At 42.0% G+C, this 21,310-nt stretch overlaps 1 protein-coding gene across 2 annotated transcripts; it reads right to left on the bottom strand.

Annotated features, from left to right (window-relative positions):
• Nucleotides 1-517: 517 nt before the first annotated feature.
• On the bottom strand, nucleotides 518-17,906 carry LOC139387458 (UDP-N-acetylglucosamine transporter-like). 2 transcript variants are annotated; one of them, XM_071133644.1, is made up of 7 exons: nucleotides 17,268-17,906; nucleotides 8,418-8,688; nucleotides 8,068-8,222; nucleotides 7,795-7,917; nucleotides 7,326-7,500; nucleotides 4,272-4,390; nucleotides 518-2,554 (listed from the first exon to the last, which is right to left on the bottom strand). In XM_071133644.1, the coding sequence occupies exons 2-7, from the start codon at nucleotides 8,620-8,622 to the stop codon at nucleotides 2,531-2,533; spliced, it is 801 nt and encodes a 266-aa protein (XP_070989745.1). In that variant the 5' UTR covers nucleotides 8,623-8,688; nucleotides 17,268-17,906; the 3' UTR covers nucleotides 518-2,530. The 2 variants fall into 2 exon arrangements, with proteins under 2 accessions (XP_070989745.1, XP_070989744.1); XM_071133643.1 differs by lacking the exon at nucleotides 17,268-17,906 and adding an exon at nucleotides 12,164-12,833.
• Between the last annotated feature and the right edge of the window lie 3,404 nt (nucleotides 17,907-21,310).

Genomic DNA, 21,310 nt, shown 5'->3' with positions numbered 1-21,310 from the left:
GATAGAAGGATACATGAACAGGAAAGACAGGGTGGTGGTAATATTCACAATGACGGCTTTGTCGTGTCCCCAAAATAGCTGCCATTGATTGGGTCTCTTTCTATCCACATTCACAAATTGTCATTCTTGTGTAAGATGGAAGCTATTTCCATGTTAGATACACAATGAAATGAAAATATATTATATGAACAGTTTATGAACTTTTGAATTGGTACCAAACATATTCAGTGATCTCGGCTCGATAGGAACCAGGATTGCCTTCCTTAGGGCACACCACAGCAAAATGTTTTTCCAACACAAAACGCATTTCTTATTGGACGAGTTCGGGCTGTCTGTCCCTGTTTCCCCCCATTTTGTTCCATTTGTTGCCTCATGAATATGACCCAGTTGTTGAGAAACATCAAATAATGTATGACCTCTTACTCATCAAACAATCCTGCTTTGGGATTTCATAACTAGATGAAACAACATCCACAATACAAGCTCTTTCAATACAAAGCATCAGTTTAAACCCTTATTTTACATTTGATCACTTCATTTATTCATTTTATCTTGCACGACAGGCCATTTTTGCATCAAAACATCAGCAACTGGATGTGTAATTCTTTGGATCTGAATGGCCGGACAATGAGCAGCAAGTTTAAAGCATTCCTTCCTTTAATCTTTTTCTTCCTTGTCCCCAATAAAAGGACATCCAGTATCTCTACAGTCATTGGTCTCAACCCCTCCCCTCTGCAGTAAATGTGCTACAACCCAACGCTCCCACTAGGTGGAGCTGTCACTCAAAAACAAATGAGGGACGGTAACCTGTGAGGCATTACATTCATTTAAATGTCCTCCCCCTTACTGACCATCAGTACCCCTAAAATACATTCATACTACAAATTCCCATTCCCCTACTCCCCAAATACATGATAAAATATTTTTAAAAATAGAACATTCAAAAAACAGTAACGTTGGCAGTGAATTCTTGGATTCGTCGATGAATTCTCGTTGTTCCCTGTAAAGTCCATTTTCCTTTGATTCCATGCTTTGGTGAGTTTGGCTCTATCACCCCCGAGGTGAGAGGTCACATGTGAGCATAACCCTTCATATGCCCTGCATAGGCATCATAGTGGCTTCAGCTCCATGACGTGTGTGTGTGTGTGTGTGTGTTTGACGTGCATACAAGTGTGAACTGTGGAGGAGTCACATTCATGAGCCTGTTCGATCAAGAACTTGATGGCGTCACTATGGGAAGAGTGTGGTTGCATTACTAACCCCATGCAACGTAAAGCGCTTCGAATTTCAATAAAGAGCTTTAGAAATGCTATGACCTCCATCTTGACGACTAGTACCAGTATTGGACAATCAAAACCTTGTTTTGAAACCAGGCGACTCCCATCTGTTGTTGTGTACATTAGACTCCTTCCGCCTACACTCCTTTCCCAGGAGTTCTGCTCCTCCTTGACTACGCGGACCTTCTCAGTAGCTCTGAGTGATTATTGCTTTTCGAGGTCGTTTTGGTTTCAGATTTTTAAAGAAAAATTTAAATTAAAAAAATGACATTAAATGCACTATGCATTACATCGAATCAAATGTTATTGGTTGCATACAGATATTTAGCAGGTATGTTATCTGGGTTGAATGCTGGAACACAGAATATTACAAAATAAAAATAAAATAAAAAAGTCCTATGATGGTAGTGACTGCACATTACTGCTTATTAACTATCAGTTATTCACATGACTTTAATAAAATATTTTAGTTGTGTATATTGCATTTGTTGCATTTGATGACTTTATTATTTAATTCCAAGTCATCATCTCATCTCATCTCTATAGAGCTGCTACCTATGCTCTCTGACAAATCTCTATTTTGTAGATCTTCACAGTAAATAAGGCATGCTTTTATGACCGCTAAATACCAATACCTCACGAAGCAACTGCTCTCGGATGTATGCACTCTTGATCACTCATCCCTCTTGTCTCTTACGTTGCAGGCGTAAAAGAAACAGACAAGTCAACTAGCCGCGCAATGAATTATGGTCTTTGTAGTTAATTATAACGTTTTCTGCACTAAACTATGAAGAACATTGGCCTGTTGGAAACTACAACTCCTTACTACATCGCACAGTTCTGGCATGGTCTTATTTATCTCTATAGAAACTGCAGCGCAATGTGTGTATTGAGCAAAGAAATTAAAAATTAAATGGAATGAAATTCAAATAATTGAACTAAGGTCGGTCAATTAGTCGTTTTAAAACGGAAAAATAACCGACATTTTGGTTAATTGCTCAGCACCACTTCTTGGCAACATATTCCTCCCTCCATCTTGCTCCGTGTGTCTCTTCTTTGGGGTTCCTGGGCTGTGGGGTGGTGGAGGGGAGACCCTCTATACTTTGCTGTGGTTGATGGCAGGCCTCTTGCCCTCATAGCCATAGAGGAAGGTGGCAGCAATGACCAGCATTGCTCCCAGGAAGAACACACTGGGAGAGAGAGAAAGAAGACGTTGTTAGAGCTATAGGCAGAAATGCATAATCAGGGCGTTTTCACATATGAATTCCGCCCAGAGCCTGGAAACACACAAAAAGGACACAGGTTTGATGGAAGACACAATTTCACACAACCAGTCACACATAAAAATACATAGGCGTTCATGCATGAACACACATACACTTACTTTGCCTCTCTTTCTCATTGACTCTTGCTTTCTCTCTCACACACACACACACACAAGTGTGCACACACACCTAGAGTGAATAGTCAGAATAGGCAGAGTAAAGGTTGTTAAGGTATTTTTTATAAGGAGGTTCACTTCCTTTTACGCTGGCTTACCTCACTTTACAGTATATCAGGTTTGTATGGCCTACGTCAGGTGTCGGCAACGTAAGGCAAGCGTGCCAGCCTTGGCACGCGACGGTATTTGCCAGTCACTTATTTTTGCCAGTTTATTTTTTTAACTGGAGAAAATATTTGAAATTGAATGCAATGGTTTTGATATTGCATTGGTATTCAGTGCAATGTAGTAGTTCCCAAGTTATGTAATTCCTGATTAGCCAATGGGCTTTCATGATTTTGCAGGAGTTTCATATTATTAGTTCAAGGCAAGACGACCCACCTCGCCTCTCCCGCCAAATTCAAATCCCAAGGCAGCGCTGAAGATGAGATTCATTTTCACATAGCTAGCAACTAGCAAGCCTTCTTTAGTTATTTTGAAAAGTTCAGGGCACAAAATGTTATCAGCAAAGAAAAATGTATTGCTTCTTGGACAAAGGAATATGGATTCGTTGAACTGAAGGACCGGTCTGTTGTAAAACTTGTTTGTTGGGCATTAAGTGTGCCACGTCCTTTTGAAACGAGGCATGAGGAAAAACTTCAAGGATGAGGGGGACAAGGCAGAAGGAATCACGAGGGCGGTGTCCAGGTATGAAAAGCAAAGCAGTGTGTTTACAAATCTACATGCAGTCAAAAATCAAGCGCTCTATCGACTCCTAGTGGCGGGCTGGGCGCTTGCAGGCTGACCCCAGGCATCAGTTGAACTGTGTTTCCTCCGACACATTGTTGTGGCTGGCTTTCGGGTTAAGTGGGCGGGTATTAAGAAGCACGGTTTGGGGGGTAATGTCTTGGAGAACATATGACTCGATCTTTGCCTCCTGAGCCATTTGGGGAGTTTTTTGTTGTTGTATTAAATAGATGCAACTATGATTAGTGTGGCTCTTGATGAGAGTGTGGATGTGAATGACATTCCACGTCTGACAGTTGTTGCAAGATACTGTGACTCCGAGCAGGTACGTGAGGAGCTGCTTTGTCTTAAACCCATGCATGGTACTACTGAAGGAGAAGACGTAGCAAGAGCCTTCACAGATCATTTTGAGAGAGGTTGTCGATATTAAAAACACATTCGCTATTACAACTAATGGTGCCCCCGCTATGGTGGGGAAACAAAGGATTCGCAAAGCTGATTGAAGATAAGATTGGCCACCCCGTGGTTAAATGCCACTGCATCACTCACCAAGAGAATCTGTGTTCCAAGATGAAGTCCATGGAGCTAATGGACAGCGTGCCTCTGTTCAGCAAGCTATGTAATTCTTCCATTATTCGGGCAATTAGATATTCAATATACACAATTAGTTGTAATGCACATATGAAAATCATAACTGGCACGCAGATCGTTAGAAATTTGTAGGATAAATTGTCAATCCACACAAAAAAAGATTGTCGACCCCTGGCCTACGTTATAATTAAATGTATGCGCTTTTTGAAACTATAACTTAAGCATATTTACAGTACCTGCAGGGCCACAACGGTCCAGGTGAGTGAGTTGTAGCCTTGGAACACTCCGGACTCCCTCACTCTCTCTCCGTCGTACACAAACACTCCAATAAGACCAAACACCAGACCAAACAAACCTAGGAGAGGGAGGGAGATCAAATCAAAGTTTATTTGTCACATGCACAGGATACTTTATTTGCATTTATTTATATAACCTATATTTAACTAGGTAAGTCAGTTAAGAACAAATTATTATTTACAATGACAGCCTACCAAAAGGCCTCCTGTGGGGACGGGGGCTGGGATTAAAAACAAATTAAAGAAAAAATATATAGGACAAAACACACATCACGACAAGAGAGACAACACAACACTACATAAAGAGAGACCTAAGATGACAACATAAGGCAGCAAAACATGACAACACAGCATGGTAGCAACACAACATGACAACATGGTAGCAACACAACATTGTAGCAGCACAAAAACATGGTACAAACATTACTGGGCAAAGTCCACAGCAAAAAGGTCAAGAAGGTAGAGACACCAATATATCATACAAAGCAGCCACAACTGTCAGTAAGAGTGTCCATGATTGAGTCTTTGAATGAAGAGATTGAGATAAAACTGTCCAGTTTGAGTGTTTGTTGCAGCTCGTTCCAGTCGCTAGCTGCAGTGAATTGAAAAGAGGAGCAACCCAGGGATGTCTGTGCTTTGGGGACCTTTAACAGAATGTGACTGGCAGAACGGGTTTTGTATGTGGAGGATGAGGGCTGCAGTAGATATCTCAGATAGGGAGGAGGGAGGAGTGAGGCCTAAGAGGGTTTTATAAATAAGCATCTACCACTCACTGGGTCTTGCGACAGGTATACAGAGATGACCAGAAACACTCAAACTTTTATAGATGCACAATCGAGAGCATACTGTTGGGCTGTATCACCTCCTGGTACGGCAACTGCTCCGCCCACAACCGTAAGGCTCTCCAGAGGGTAGTGAGGTCTGCACAATGCATCACCGGGGGCAAACTACCTGCCCTCCAGGACACCTACACCACCAGATGTCAAAGGAAGGCCAAAAACATCAAGGACAACAACCACCCGAGCCACTGCCTGTTCACCCCGCTATCATCCAGAAGGTGAGGTCCGTACAGGTGCATCAAAGCTGGGACCGAGAGACTGAAAAACAGCTTATATCTCAAGGCCATCAGACTGTTAGACAGCCGTCACGAACATTGAGTGGCTGCTGCCAACATACTGACTCAAATCTCTAGCCACTTTAATAATAAAAAATTGGATGTAATAAATGTATCACTAGCCACTTTATATAATGTTTACATACCCTACATTACTCATCTCATATTTAAATACTGTACTCCGTACCATCTACTGCATCTTGCCTATGCCATTCGGCTATCGCTCATCCATATATTTTTATGTACATATTCGTATTCATTCCTTTACACTTGGGTGTATAAGGTAGTTGTTGTGAAATTGTTAGATCACTTGTTAGATATTACTGCATGGTCGGAACAAGAAGCACATGCATTTCGCTACACTCACATTAACATCTGCTAACCATGTGTATGTGACAAATAAAATTTGATTTAACCAGTTTACAGAGGAGTGTAGAGTGCAGTGACGTGTCCTATAAGGAGCGTTGGTGGCAAATCTGATGGCCGAATGGTAAAGAACATCTAGCCGCTCGAGAGCATCCTTACCTGCCAATCTATAAATTATGTCTCCGTAATCGAGCATGGGTAGGAAGGTCATCTGAATCAGGGTTAGTTTGGCAGCTTGGGTGAAAGAAGAGCAATTACGAGATTTAACTTTAGCCTGCAGCTTTGATATGTGCTGAGAGAAAGACAGTGTACCGTCTAGCCATACTCCCAAGTACTTGTATGAGGTGACTACCTCAAGCTCTAAACCCTCAGAGGTAGCAATTACACCTGTGGGAAGAGGGGCATTCTTCTTACCAAACCACATGACCTTTGTTTTGGAGGTGTTCAGAACAAGGTTAAAGGTAGAGAAAGCTTGTTGGACACTAAGAAAGCTTTGTTGTAGGGCATTTAACACAAAATCCGGGGAGGGGCCAGCTGAGTATAAGACTGTATCATCTGCATATAAATGGAGAGCTTCCTACTGCCTGAGCTATGTTGTTGATATAAATTGAGAAGAGCGTGGGGCCTAGGATTGAGCCTTGGGCTACTCCCTTGGTGACAGGCAGTGGCTGAGACAGCAGATTTTCTGACTTTATACACTGCACTCATTGAGAGAGGTAGTTAGCAAACCAGGCCAAAGTCCTGTCAGAGACACCAATACTCCTTAGCCGGCACACAAGAATGGAATGGTCTACCGTATCAAAAGCTTTGGCCAAGTCAATAAAAATAGCAGCACAATATTGCTTAGAATCAAGGGCAATGGTGACATCATTGAGGACCTTTAAGGTTGCAGTGACACATCCATAATCTGAGCGGAAACCAGATTGCATAGCCGAGAGGTTACTATCGACATCAAGAAAGCCAGTCAGTTGATTATTACGTTTTTCCAACACTTTTGATACACAGGGCAAAATAGAAATAGGGCTATAACATTTAGGATCAGCTTGATCTCCCCCTTTGAATAAAGGACGAACTGGAGATAGGCTTTGTGATGATAGGAGCAGCAACCTTAAAGGGTCTAAATCATCTGACCCAGATGCAGCAGGTGAAAAACAGTACAGTGAAATGCTTACTTGCAAGCTCTTACTCAACAATGCAGTATTCAATATAAAGAAACGATATCGAAAAGTGTCTTAAAAAGAGCATAGAATCAATAATACTAAGTCAGGTAAAATACACACAAGAAAAAAATGAGAATATACACTATATACAAGGTCAATACCAGTACCAATATCAATGTGCAAGGATACTGGTGATAGTTGAGGTAGTTATAGTATGTAGATGTAATCAGAGGTAGAAGTGACTGAGCAGCAGGATAAATATTATAAATAGTATCAGCGGTCGTATATGGTGATTGTGTGTGTGTGTGCGCGAGCGCACAAGGACACACACACACAGATTTCAGTGATGCTGACCTAACTGGATGTTGCGGACCCATACACTCTGTTTGGTTTCTTTGAGGATCTTCTCAAAGTAGACTCCAGCGAAGCCACTGGAGAAGCAGGCTATTAGTACGGCTATCACACCGACTAACTGGGAGCCTGCAGACAGAGGCTTCGAAGATGGCCCACCCAGAGACTCTGTAGGCCACTGTGGAGACAAATACACAGTACATCAACAACATTCAGTATGTAACATCCACAAACAAGGACGCGCATGTGGAGTATGGTTGCAAAATCCTGGAAACCTTTCATGGAGATCGTGTTACCACAGATTTATGCAAATGATTCGGAAAAACCTGTGAACTTGTGAAAAGTTTAGACTTCTGCCTCCCTAATGTAGATACATGACTAATCTGACAAAAACACATCCAAACAGACCAACCAATTAGATTTGGTATGAATGAGAAGTTATTGACTTGTGGGGTGTGTTTAATCTTGTCACCTGTACGAGAGCGATACCAGTCATGAGGATGAGCAGAGATAGCCACTGGTAGAGCCCCAGTCTCTTCCCCAGCATGGACACTGAGAACAGGGCCGTGGTCAGGATTTTCAGCTGGTACGTCACCTGGTTGGGGACAATATCGATTTAAATTCCTGCCAGTCAAAACTGGTCAAGAAATGCAGTGTGGAGTCCCTCAGGGCACCATTCTTGGTCCACTTTTGTTCCCCTTATACATGTTGCTACACACAAGCGTGCGTACGTCACGTCTCTCACCTGGTAGGTAGCAGCATCCAGGTTGGACAGGGCGACATAAAGCAGGTTGTTCTGGAGTGTGTAGATGCCTGATGGGATGGCCAGCTTCAACGTCTCCATGGGCTTGTTGAGAATCTCTTCATTCAGCACACGATTCAATGCCCGAACACTGAAGCCTGACAGGAAGAGAAACAGAGATTTAACACCCATACACTGAATCCTAAGAACGAGATAGATAGACAAAGAGACTGTAGCATAGATCCTATAGATAGACAAAGAGACTATTTTCTGTGTTGTCATTGTTTATCCATTCACTGTGTCACAGACAGAAAGCCAGGCGGCCGGACAGCCAGATCGATCACTATACCCACTGTGGTCGTAGAAGACGAGCAGCAGGCAGGTGAGGATCTTGAGCAGCTCGGCCGAAACCACGGCTGAGGAGGCTAGGTAACGCGGCCCCTCGCCCAGCAGCGTGCGCGAGTACCTCATGGTGAGCACCAACGAGGTGGTCTGCAGCACCAGCACTCCCAGGGACACGTACTTCAGCCGCGACTGGGAGGCTGAGGGCAACGACATGGAGACGTGGCAGGACGACTCCTCAGAGCCAGGGGGCGAGGCCAGAGGGGTCAACCCTGGGTTAGGCTGTGGGAGAGATGGACAGTGAGACAGGCTGTGGGACACACATACAGGACAGTGAGGACACAGGCTGGGTTAGGCTGGAAGGCGGCTATTTAACACGCGCAATCCCTTGGTCATTATAAATAAAAGTTCCGAATTTTCATAGCATTTCGAAAAGATTCTTTGTTTACGCATGACCAAAAATCTAATTTATGTTATAGTGAGTTTAAGGCAGTTAGGTGGAATACTACGAAGCTGTGTTGTTCATTTCGAGAAGTGCTACCAACTGATTGATTTGATTGGTTTATGCATCAATGTATGGTGTATGCATCAATATCCAAAGAAAAATGTTGCTGAGAAGTCAAGCTGCCAAATACATATTCGCAGGGAACATTGTGCAATTTGGGTTGATGAACAATCACTTGTATTTAGGCCTTACACAGTAAACACATGCATTAACGGTGCAGGAGTCTAACCCACAAGAAACATGGTGAACACCAACAAAAAGAGCTTGCTACTAGAAATGGAGGACAGACTAACCTGGGTGCCAGACTGTTTCTGCTCTTTTTTCCAACTCCTTATGGAATTGTCATGCTATGTTTGGCTTGACGATGACAACAGAGTAGGCAAAACACAAACAGACCACATGCATACTTGAAATACCAGTATGCATGGCATGCCAACTCAAACATGCATATAGTAAGTACTATAACATGCAGTCTCACCTGTGTACAGTGGTTCAAATGCCCAAAAAAGACAGTCATTCAACTACTAACTACTGAGAGTTAGAACTTAATTATATAAATACAATGATAGACTTCGGGGCAATTCCACAGAAACAGAATGACACACTGAGACTCAAGATTATTTTTTTTACGAGAAAAGTATGCCAAACAAGAACCGTTGATAGCAAAGCTAAACCATACAACTGACCATTTTACACAAACACATTTACTAGACAAAAACAATGCAGATCTGAAATCTCCCTCAGTTTTTAACGTGACCATGTTTTCCAAAAACTCCTAAATATCTACTCCAAATTAAGATTGAAAATATGTCTCACAGATCACAGTACAGCATATTTCAGTACAGTACTGTGCTGTCCAAAATTGTGAAACGGATGTCTATGATTGGTTCAGAGTTGGACTGACAAAATGTCAACTTTTCCTTTGTCAGTTGGTGCTCAGTGGGTGAGAGGGGTGGTCACATAAAACAAAGGGGGGGGGGGTGTCAATAAGAGCCATGGGTAGGTGTCAATAAGAGCCATGGGTAGGTGTCAATAAGAGCCATGGGTAGGTGTCAATAAGAGCCATGGGTAGGTGTCAATAAGAGCCATGGGTAGGTGTCAGTCAATAAGAGCCATGGGTAGGTGTCAATAAGAGCCGGGAGAGGTGACATTAACTGGGGAAAGAGAAGAGAGAAGGGGTTGTCCAGACTCACACTCTTGCTTTGACCACCACATAACAGAAAGAGAAAGAACAGTTATGAGCTGAACATAACAGTATTACAATGGAAGGGAGGACAGTAGCAAGTGACCAAAGGCGATTTGTGATTACCATGAATTCCCATTGTAGCCAATTCAGTCATTCTGTTACCGATTTCTTGGTCATTCTGTATTACAAGTTTTAAATCACTTCATAGATCATAAACCAAATGATCAGTAAAAATACTATAACTATTTGGTAGGTCTACTTTTACATGTTACTTATTTGAACTTTTCTTTATCCTCCCTGAAAAAAATCAAAAAATTATGTGTTTTTGGTAACAGACAACAAGGCAAAATCTCTCAAACCTATAGAAGACAAATAAGGGCCCTGGTACAATGGTGACGATGGGGGAGTGGTGCCAGGAAAATGACATCTCCATCAACGTCAAGTTTGGACACACCTACTCATTCAACGGGTTTTCTTTATTTTTACTATGTTCTACATTGTAGAATAATAGTGAAGACATCAAAACGATGAAATAACACATATTGAATCATGTAGTAACCAAAAAAAAAAAGTGTTAAACATATCCAAATATATTTTTGATTTTAGATTCTTCAACCCTTTGCCTTGACGCCTTGACGACAGCTTTGCACAATCTTGGCATTCTCTCAACCAGCTTCATCAGTTAATCACCTGGAATGCATTTAAATTAACAGGTGTGCCTTGTCAAAAGTTAATTTATGGAATTTCTTATGCAGCGGTCTAACAAGCTACCCAAACTGTACGTATCTATATCCCTGGATAAATTAGCTAGCAACAGTAAGCTAGCTAGCTAAATTGCCATACATGTTTAATGCTTTTCAACCTGTCCACAAATTAATATAATTGGTTCAGTGTTTGTTTTGATATTTCAACCTGCGTGTCGTAATCACGTTTGGTGTGGGGGGACAAAATCAAGTTGCCGGTTTGGGCATGGTGTTAAGACACTGCATCGTAGTACAAACTGCATTGCTACAGATGCTGGTTCGAGACCCGTGCCGGTCACGACCGGGAGACCCAAAAAGCGACGCACAATTGGCCCAGCGTCATCCGAGTTAGGGGAGGGTTTGGCCGGCAGGGATGTCCTTGTCCGACTCCTGTGACAGTGAATTAAATAGTTTCTTTGTCATCTTGCTAGGTAAACATCTAGCTGTGGCCATCTGGCTACGATCAACATGGGCTTTCTACAAAATAGCAACATTAGCACAGCTAGCTAACATTTGTGATATGGGGGGGGGGGGTGAAGAAAAAAAATCTATACAGTTACATATCAGGATATTATTTTTGACGATATATCGTGTGGACAATATCAAATATTATTTTTGACGATATATCGAATGGACAATATCAAATATTATTTTTGACGATATATCGAATGGACAATACCAAATATTATTTTTGCGCTAGTTGGCTGTACCTGAACCAAAAGATCAGTATTTTTCCTTCATAGCCTGTTCTCAATCTTCTTTTTAAACAGGGAGCCAATTTGTTTTCAGCACTTATTTCCATGACTCATGATCAAAACTTGGCTCGCTCTAATCCCTCTGCAGCAGACATTTGGTGAGCAATGTATTTGGAACATCGAATCGCAATAAAAACACAGTATTGAACCGCAATACATATAGTATCGGGCACATAAGTATCATAATAATATCGTATTGTTCAGTCCCTGGTAATTCTCTGCAATAGCTAATATTGGAATCCAGAACATAAGCAACACACACAGACTTGCATTGCCAAACAAAGGTACTGCCACCTTCTGGTTTGGAGTATTTTAACACGGCTGAGTGGCTGACGACTTCAGGTCTTTGCTGTGTGAACACAAAAGAGTACTGTCGGCAGGCAAATGTTTGACAATCTTACCGGTGTGTCTTGAGCTATAACTTGTCCCACAAAAAAACTCCCCACACCTTTCCTGAGCAACTCATAACCTTAGGCTACATGTGGCCTCACCTAGGAACATCCACTCCTGAGCTAATACCCCTCTGTCAATCCCCTTCCCTTCCCCCAATCAATAAAACAAGACAAACCATAGAAGGACGGCTGAGGAGGCAACGTGGCTCCTGGAGGTAAAGTCAGCTGTGTCACCTTGGCCAGCTAGAGAAAAGATTTGAGCAGAGGAGAGAGGCAGGCTGCCACTCCTTCCCATGTGCTTAGCGCTCAGTGACTGGTGAGCCGGATGGGAGAAGGATATTCAGTGGTGTTGCAAGAGCTATGTCAAAATCCTGTAAGGGCAGGGCCCCGGTCGTGGACTGTAAGTTGTTTACACATGCTGACTGGGCCAGCTGTAAGCACACTCACAGGCAGGCACTGTTTTTAACTCTGTTACCCATAGTCCTAGTTTATTTCAGGCTCCCCTGTCTCAACCCACCACTACAATGTCACCAAGCAAGATTGTCAGGCGTTGGGTTTCTTTTGAGTGCATTCAGGGAACTTAATTTCAAGGGCAAAATGTGATGCTCTGATGAAGGTCGAGCGACCGAAAGCTTAGCAACCATTAAAATAAATGTGCATCTGACTGCAAGTGTGCATAAACTTTTTGTTGTTTTTCAGGTTTTGCATTTCCCATCAGCACCTACACTAATCGGACTTGGGTGTGTGGTAGATTTAGCTTATTAAGGGCAAAAATGTTACCACTGATACACTACATGGCCAAAGGTATGTGGACACCTGCTCTTCGAAACATCTTATTCAAAAATCATGGGCATTAATATGGAGTTGGTCCCCCCTTTGCTGTGATAACAGCCTCCACTCTTCTAGGAAGGCTTTCCACTAGATGGAACTAGTTGAAACATTGCTAAGGTTGGTCACTGATGTTGGGCGATTAGGCCTGGTTTGCAGTCTGCGTTTCAATTCAACCCAAAGGTGTTCGATAGGGTTAAGGTCAGGGCTCGGTAAAGGCCAGTCAAGTTCTTCCACACCGATCTCGACAAACCATTTCTGTATGGAACTCGCTTTGTGCACGGGGGCATTGTCATGCTGAAACAGGAAAGGGCCTTCCCAAAACTTGCCACAAAGTTGGAATCACAGATCATCTAGAATGTCATTGTATGCTGTAGCGTTATTTCCCCTTCACTGGAGCGAAGGGGCCTAGCCTGAACCATGAAACCATTATTCCTAGCACGAACCCCAGACCATTATTCCTTATCCACCAAACTTTACAGTTTGCACTATGCATTTGGGCAGGTAGCATTCTCCTGGCTTCCGCCGATCCCAGATTCAGCCGTTGGACTGCCAGATGGTGAAGCGTGACTCATCACTCCAGAGAACACATTTCTACTGCTCCGGAGGAGTCCAACGATGGCGAGTTTTACACCACACCAACCAATGCTTGGCATTGCGCATGGTGATCTTAGGCTTGTGTGCAGCTCCTCGGCCATGAAAATCAATTTCATGAAGCTCCTGACGAACAGTTCTTGTGCTGACTTTGCTTCCAGAGGTAATTTGGAACTCGGTAGTGAGTGTTGCAACCGAGGACATGCGATTTTCACACGCTACGCTCTTCAGCACTCGGTGGCCACGCTCTGTGGGCTTGTGTGGCCTACCACTTCAAGGCTGAGCCGTTGGTGATCCTAGACGTTTCCACAATACCAGCCCTTACAGTTGACCGGGGCAGAACTAGCATGGCAGAAATTTGAAGAACTGACTTGATGGAAAGGTGGCATCCAATGCCGGTGCCACGTTGAAAAAGTCAATGAGCTCTTCAGTACGGGCCATTCTACTGCCAATGTTTGACTATGGAGATTGCATGGCTGTGTGCTCAATTTTATACACTTGTGAGCAACTAATATGAAGGCGTTTCCACATAATTTTGGCCATGTAGTGTATATGCAAACGATGGAAATGAGTGCTCAACTATTTGTAAATCATCTCAGTTAAGTCTCACTCTCACTCTCAGTAAGCCCAGTTGTGTAGGCTAAGTAATCGCCAGTTTAACTGCAAAAAACAGCCACTGGAACTTCATCTGGGAGAGAAACAGCAATTTCATAAGTAAATATTAGTTAGGCCTACTTTGTAGCATAAAATGGAAAATAAATGTGTACATGCTCTAATATAAGTGATTAGGTAACGTAGGTGCAGAGAGCAAGTCGGGCTAACGGTGAGAGAGCAGAGTGGTGACGAGGCAACAACACAGTGGCCTCATTATGTAGACACTCTCCAGCTGCTGCTAGTGGGGAGTGGCCACATAATCCCTCTCTGTGTGTGTATACCGGGAAGGGGTGTAGGGATGTCAAAGTACTGGGTTGCAAGAAAGCCGACCTTCACACACGCATATGCATACACAGTCATCTTAACACACACACACACACCCCTCTGCCTTCTTAGGAACCAGACCTGGGTTCAAATACTATATTAATTTCTTTCAAACATTTTGAAGTACAGTGCATTCGGAAAATATTCAGACCCCTTGACTTTTTCCACATTTTGTTACGTTACAGCCTTATTCTAAAAGGGATTAAAAAATATATATTTCAACAACCTACACAATACCCTATAATGACAAAGCAAAAACAGGTTTTTAGAAATTTTTGCAAATGTATAAACTGAAATATCACATTTACATAAGTATTCAGGTCGGCAGGTGGTTAGAGCGTTGGGCCAGTAAGCGAAAGGTTGCTAGATCGAATCCCCGAGTTGACAAGGTAAAAATCTGTCGTTCTGCCCCTAAACAAGGCAGTTAACCCACTGTTCCTAGGCCGTCACTGTAAATAAGAATTTGTTCTTAACTGACTTGCCTGGTTAAATATAAAAATTCAGACCCTTTTCTCAATACTTTGCTGAAGTACCTTTGGCAGCGATTACAGCCTAGATTCTTATTCGGTATGACGCTACAAGTTTGCCACATCTGTATTTGGGGAGTTTCTCCCATTCTCCTCTGCGGATCCTCTCATGCTCTGTCAGGATGGATGGGGAACGTCGTTGCACAGCTATTTTCAGGTCTCTACAGAGATGTTAGATCTGGTTCAAGTCCGGGCTCTGGCTGGTCCACTCAAGGACATTCAGAGACTTGCCCCGAAGCCACTCCTGCATTGTCTTGGCTGTGTGCTTAGGGTTGTTGTCCTGTTGGAAGGTGAACCTTCACCCCAGTCTGAGATCCTGAGCGCTCTAGAGTTGGTTTTCATCAAGGGTCTCTCTGTACTTTGCTCCGTTCATCTTTCCCTTGATCCCAGTCCCTACCGCTGAAAAACATCCCCACATCATGATGCTGCTACCACCATGCTTCACCAGACCAGAGAATCGTGTTTCCTATGGTCTGGGAGTCCTTTCGCCATTTACTGAGGAGTGGCTTCTGTCTGGCCACTCTTCCATAAAGGCCTGATTGGTGGAGTGCTGCAGAGATGGTTGTCTTTCTGGAAGGTTCTCCCATCTCCACAGAGGATCTCTGGAGCTCTGTGAGAGTGACCTTCGGGTTCTTGGTCACCTCCCTGACCAAGGTCCTTCTCCCCCAATTGCTCAGTTAGGCTGGGCAGACAGCTCTAGGAAGAGTCTCGGTGGTTCCAAACTTCTTACACTTATTAAGAATGATGGAGTGCCTTTCCAAATCATGTCCAATCAACTGAATTTACTACAAGTGGACTTCAATCACGTTGTAGAAACATCTCAAGGATGATCAATGGAAACAGGATACACCCGAGCTCAATTTCGAGTGTCATAGCAAAGGGTCTGAATACTTATGTAAATAAGGTATTTCTGTTTATTATTTTTAATACCTGTTTTCGCTTTGTCATTATAGAGTATTGTGTGTAGATTGATGAGGAAAAACATTTATTTAATCAATTTTAGGATAAGGCTGTAACCTAACAAAATCTTGAAAAGGGGAAGGGGTCTGAATACTTTCCTAACGCACTGTAAGTATTTAGATATTTAATGTGATTGAAATCTTGTACTTTATTATTATTTGGAATTACATTTGTCGTACACCATTTAAAGCTGGAATCCTTAAAGAAAAATTCCACCCCAAAACTATTAGTCCATTGTTGACGTAGTTCAAAAATGTTTTGCTTGTCAGCAATCAAGTTGTAACTTTCAAAATAGAGAAATTATTCCCGTATGATACATTTTGCGTCATATGATGCAAAAAGCTTCATACAGGGATGACTGTATTTTGAAAGTAAAGGCAGGGGAGAGCAACTGCGCCCTCACCACGAAGATTTGAAGTTGAAGGCAGTCCGCGGTACTGCAGGCATTGTTCCATAAAACAGGATGCCCCATTATCGTGATTGGGGAAATGGTGATCTTCATGGTCAATATTCTTGGATAGAAAACAAATCATCAAACACAATCATGGAAACAATAATTGCTTCTATTTCACCAGATGCATGTCCTTGAACCGATTACTTTAAAATCACACACAGACTAAGTTAGGCCGTCATTGTAAATAAGAATTTGTTCTTAACTGACTTGCCAAGTTAAACAAAGGTTAAATAAAACTTTGTTAAACGGTTAAAATAATAATTTAGTTGCTAATGGCAGCCTGCAGTACCTCAGTCGGCCAATTTGAGATACTCAATGAGAGGGGGAGCACTGAGCTGGCCTGCAACATAACTTCCTATAACTAGAACTGAGCATGTGATGATTCCAAAAACTCCTTCATATAACAAGATGGTGACATGCTAAAATGACACTTCCTGATCTTCAAATGGGCCACTGAGTATCCCAATAGGAAACAATTGGGTGACTTCATCGATGGCTTCATACATATTTTGTTTTACAGTCTATGAGTAAAGGCGAGGCACCTCCCGTTGGCGGCATTCAGTTTCATTCTCCATGCCAAAACTCACAATTTGCTCACTCCTACCAATTTGATGCATTGACATCAGTCTTTATTATGGCAATTCAAGATGGCGCTACCCATACCTGTTTCTATTCCCCTTTTAAGTCCCATCAGGTAGCCTGATTTGAGATGTGTCCATGTAAACAGGGTTATTATGGAAATCGTCCTTCTTGCAAAGCATGTAAACGTTTCAAACCAACTATGATATTAATCTGACTAACCACAATAATCGTGTTACTGTGTGCATGTAACCGTACTCATGTTGCAGATACAACAGTAGGCTTCTTGCTGGCGTGCGAATCTTGACATATACACGTGTTTAGAATGACAGTAAACACTTGAATAGAGTCGCAACATACCTGTAGTAGGAGAGGTGAGTAGGGGGAAATACTTATGATGACGACAATTTATTCAAATAACTATCTCTCTCACTGTCCCACTCTTCCGACTGGTCTAACAGACTTCTGGCAGAAATAAATAGTCTAAATGGCAGAGATGCTGATGTCAAGACGTTCATTCCAGGAATGTGGGGTTTCTTTCTCAGCACTTCTCTTTGTACATCTGGCTGAAACCTTCCTCCACAAACCATAAACATGTTTTAGTTTACTTTTCCCTAACCGAGGTTTAGAAACTCTGTGCCTGAGCGGAGTTCCCTCATCCGTTTTTGAGGGGAAACGTAAAGTCGGTGGAAAATACTTTATCCTTAAAAAATAAAAAATAAAAGCGACACCAGAGTGGTATACTGCGAAACGAGCTAGATGTACTCAGGCTTTTATGAAGCTAACCGGCTTCAGTTAGCGTCACATTCCAGGTCAGGCTTCATCCGTTCTACGATGGTGAATATTGCCTGCCGCTAACTCTAGCAGGGGACACACCCTTTTCGCGCCATTTCGCCCGTTGTTGGGAAATGTTAAAAGTCATATGGTGGACGTAGATTTCAGCGCGCACACGGTTATGCTAGTGATGTGCTGTTCGCGAGTGACTCGTTCTTTTTGAACGACTCTTTTTGCTGACTCAAGAGTCATGATTCATTTTTCGGAGTGACTCGTTCATTTCAGTCATCTGTTTGACCAGCTGGCTGACTGCAATTACATGGAGTGTCTGAAAGTGGGGGGGATCAACAGCGACAGGCGTTACACCTGTGCTATGTAATTGGTTAGATGGTTTTAATTTCTTAACACGTTTTTATTGTTCAGTTCCCGACCGTGTGAAACAAGACTGGGAGAGCTAAAAAGGCACTATTCTTGATAGACAATCATACTGTTCCATTTGAATGTTAACAAAACACACATAACAAACACCTCACTTAAACTAAAAGGAACGTTGACGTTAGTTATTAATCTATCAGTTTTTCATTTATTACCAATAAATCTTAATTATTAGGCCTATAACTCATTATGATGTCTCTTCGGCTGTCATCTGTTGTGTTTTGTGAATAAGGGTTATTACAATTACTCTTGTATAATTGGGCAGCAAACAGCCTACCGGTTTTTCATTTACCAATAAATCTATGTTTGATTATTAGGTAAGACTTCCTTTTAAGGGTGCATTATTACTGTGTAATTACATGTGTAATTAAACTAACAAGTATTGTAGTTAACTGTAATGACTCATAGTTACAATGTAATAACATGTACCTGGTGGTAGTTGCAGTCTGTAATTACAGAAGGATCTTGCTAGCTCATGATTGGCTCTGCCCACCTCATTGCTTGTTCTGCCAACTCGACTCACAAGTGTCCCATTGGAAACATCAAGGTGTGGTCTATCTTGGGTCAGTTGTAAACATCTATGGTGGTGGGGATGGTGCCAGGTTTCCTCCAGACTTCTCCCTGACCAAGTCCCTTCTCCACCAATTGCTCAGTTTGGCCGGACAGCCAGCATTAGGAAGAGTCTTGGTGGTTCCAAATGTCTTCCATTTAAGAATGACGGAGGCCCCTGTGTTCTCAGGGACATTCAATGCTGCAGACATTTGCAGATTCCTTTGACCTCATGGCTTGGTTTTTGCTCTGACGTGCACTGTCAACTGTGGAGCCTTATGTAGACTGATGTGTGTCTTTCCAAATCATGTCCAATCTATTGAATTTACCACAGATGGACTCCAATTTAGTTGTTGAAACTGCTCAAGGATGATCAATGGAAACAGGATGCACCTGAGCTTAAATTCGAGTCTCATAGCAAAGCGCCTGAATACTTGTGTAAACAAGGTATTTTTGTTTTTTATTTGTAATACATTTTCAAATAGTTTTCGCTTTGTCATTATGGGGTATATGTGTGTAGATTGATAAGACATGTTTTTATTTAATACATTTTAGAATAAGGCTGTAATGTAAGAAAATGTGGGGGAAATCAAGGGGGTCTGAATACTTTTAAAATAGCTAAATCCTGTGTAACACCTAGTAACTACATTGTATTTATACAGATATAACATGTGCTCTGTGGTGTACTAGTGTGTTTATTCTCCCACTTGGATGGCACGTCCATAAGCTTTAAATTGAGGGCCAGGTTGTGAGGATGGGTAATGTACTGTGAAGTACACATTAATTACAAATAAGTACTCCTCAAGATACACAGGATTTAGCTAGTTAAAATTAAGTGTAACACCTAGTAACTACATTGTACTTATGTAGATATTTCATGTACTCTGGTGTACTAGTGTCTTTATTTTTCACTTGGAATGGCGCTTTCAGAACGTACTTTCCAGGTACACTATAATTACAAGTAAGTACCCCTCAAGATATACTTCATTTGAACTAGCTAAATCCTGTGTAACAACTAGTAATTACATTGTACTTATGTGAATAGTGCAATGGTGCACTAGTGTGTTTATTCTCACAGTTGGATGGCGCTTCCAGAAATGTAAAAAATGAGGGCCAGGATGTCTGGATGGGTATAAGTTCCCTTTTAGTTACAAGTAAGTACCCCGCAAGATACCCTCCATTTTAATTAGTAATTACAACTAGTGATTACATTGTACTTAGGCAAACATTAAATGTACCATGCTTTGAAATAGTATCTTAATCCTCATCTGGGGTGACTCTCGTATAAAATCTGTTTTCATAAACTCGACCAAGTTAATCTAGATGGTATGCTATATGTTGGGGGAAAGTGCTAGCAACAACGTTGACTGGAGATACTGTATATTTTGATCAGTGTATATTCGTGGTTAAGTAATTTGAGCCTATTGAGCATAGGCTATAATCTCTCAGACACCCAGCGCATCCACAATGGATCCCAACTTTTGTCACAGGTGTTAATGAAATGGATGCAGCTGAGAATCAGCGAAGCAATAAGTTGGTGAATTTAGTGGGAACCTGCCCATTTGTAACAAGCATGATAGCAAGCATTAGTTGTTACACTTCTGTAATTACAGACTGCAACGACCTCCAGGTACATGTTATTACATTGTAACTATGAGTCGTTACAGTCAACTACAATACTTGTTACAGTGTAATTACACATGTAATTGCACTGTAATAAGGACTGCTTAAAAGGAAGTGTTACCAATTATTATAACTCATGGCATTTATTTGACTATAATCAGATGATGACAATAAAATTGTGTTTGGCTCAGTATAATTACTCTTGTGGAATTGGCCAGCAACCCAGCTTAGAATAAGAGTATTCAAGGACAAGGGTCAACAATAAAAGCCATCCCTAATATGACTCCCACCAGAAAACTACTGTACACAACAGATGAAAAGACAATGGCAAATTAACTTAATGACTTCTACATAACGTTATGTTGATGTAGGACTCGTTTTACTGTGGATATAGATACTAGATACCCATTTCCTCCAGCATCTTCGCAAGGTCCTTTGCTGTTGTTCTGGGATTGATTTGCACTGTTCGCACCAAAGTACATTCATCTCTAGGAGACAGAATGCGTCTCCTTCCCGAGCAGTATGACGGAAGTGTGGTCCCATGGTGTTTATACTTGCGTACTGTTGTTTGTACAGATGAACGTGAAGGTAGGCCTTGAAATACATCCACAGGTACACCTCCAATTGACTCAAATTATGTCAATTAGCCTATCAGAAGCTTCTAAAGCCATGACATTTCTTCTAAAGCCATTTCCAAGCTGTTTAAAGGCACAGTCCACTTACACGGAACCCAAACTGGCAATGCTCGTGTGCCTTCGTGCATAAATGTATTTTGTCCCCCACACCAAACGCGATCACGACACGCAGGTTAAAATATCAAAACAAACTCTGAACCAATTATATTCAATTAGGGACAGGTCGAAAACCATTAAACATTTATGGCAATTTACCTAACTAGCTTGTACTTGCATGCTAATTTGTCCTATTTATCTTGCTTACTGTTGCTAGTTGATTTGTCCTGGGATATAAACATTGAGTTGTTATTTTACCTGAAATGCACAAGGTCCTCTACTCCGACAATT

Source organism: Oncorhynchus clarkii, chromosome 28, assembly GCF_045791955.1.
Source record: "Oncorhynchus clarkii lewisi isolate Uvic-CL-2024 chromosome 28, UVic_Ocla_1.0, whole genome shotgun sequence".
Taxonomy (NCBI): Eukaryota; Metazoa; Chordata; class Actinopteri; order Salmoniformes; family Salmonidae; genus Oncorhynchus; species Oncorhynchus clarkii.
This window is presented reverse-complemented; position numbering and strand designations above follow the sequence as displayed.

Coding starts and splice junctions, on each gene's coding strand:
- LOC139387458 (XM_071133643.1), bottom strand. Junction 7,918..8,067: donor TGGATGCTGCTACCTACCAG/GTGAGAGACGTG, acceptor GTCCCCAACCAG/GTGACGTACCAGCTGAAAAT. Junction 7,501..7,794: donor CTGGTATCGCTCTCGTACAG/GTGACAAGATTA, acceptor TTGTCTCCACAG/TGGCCTACAGAGTCTCTGGG.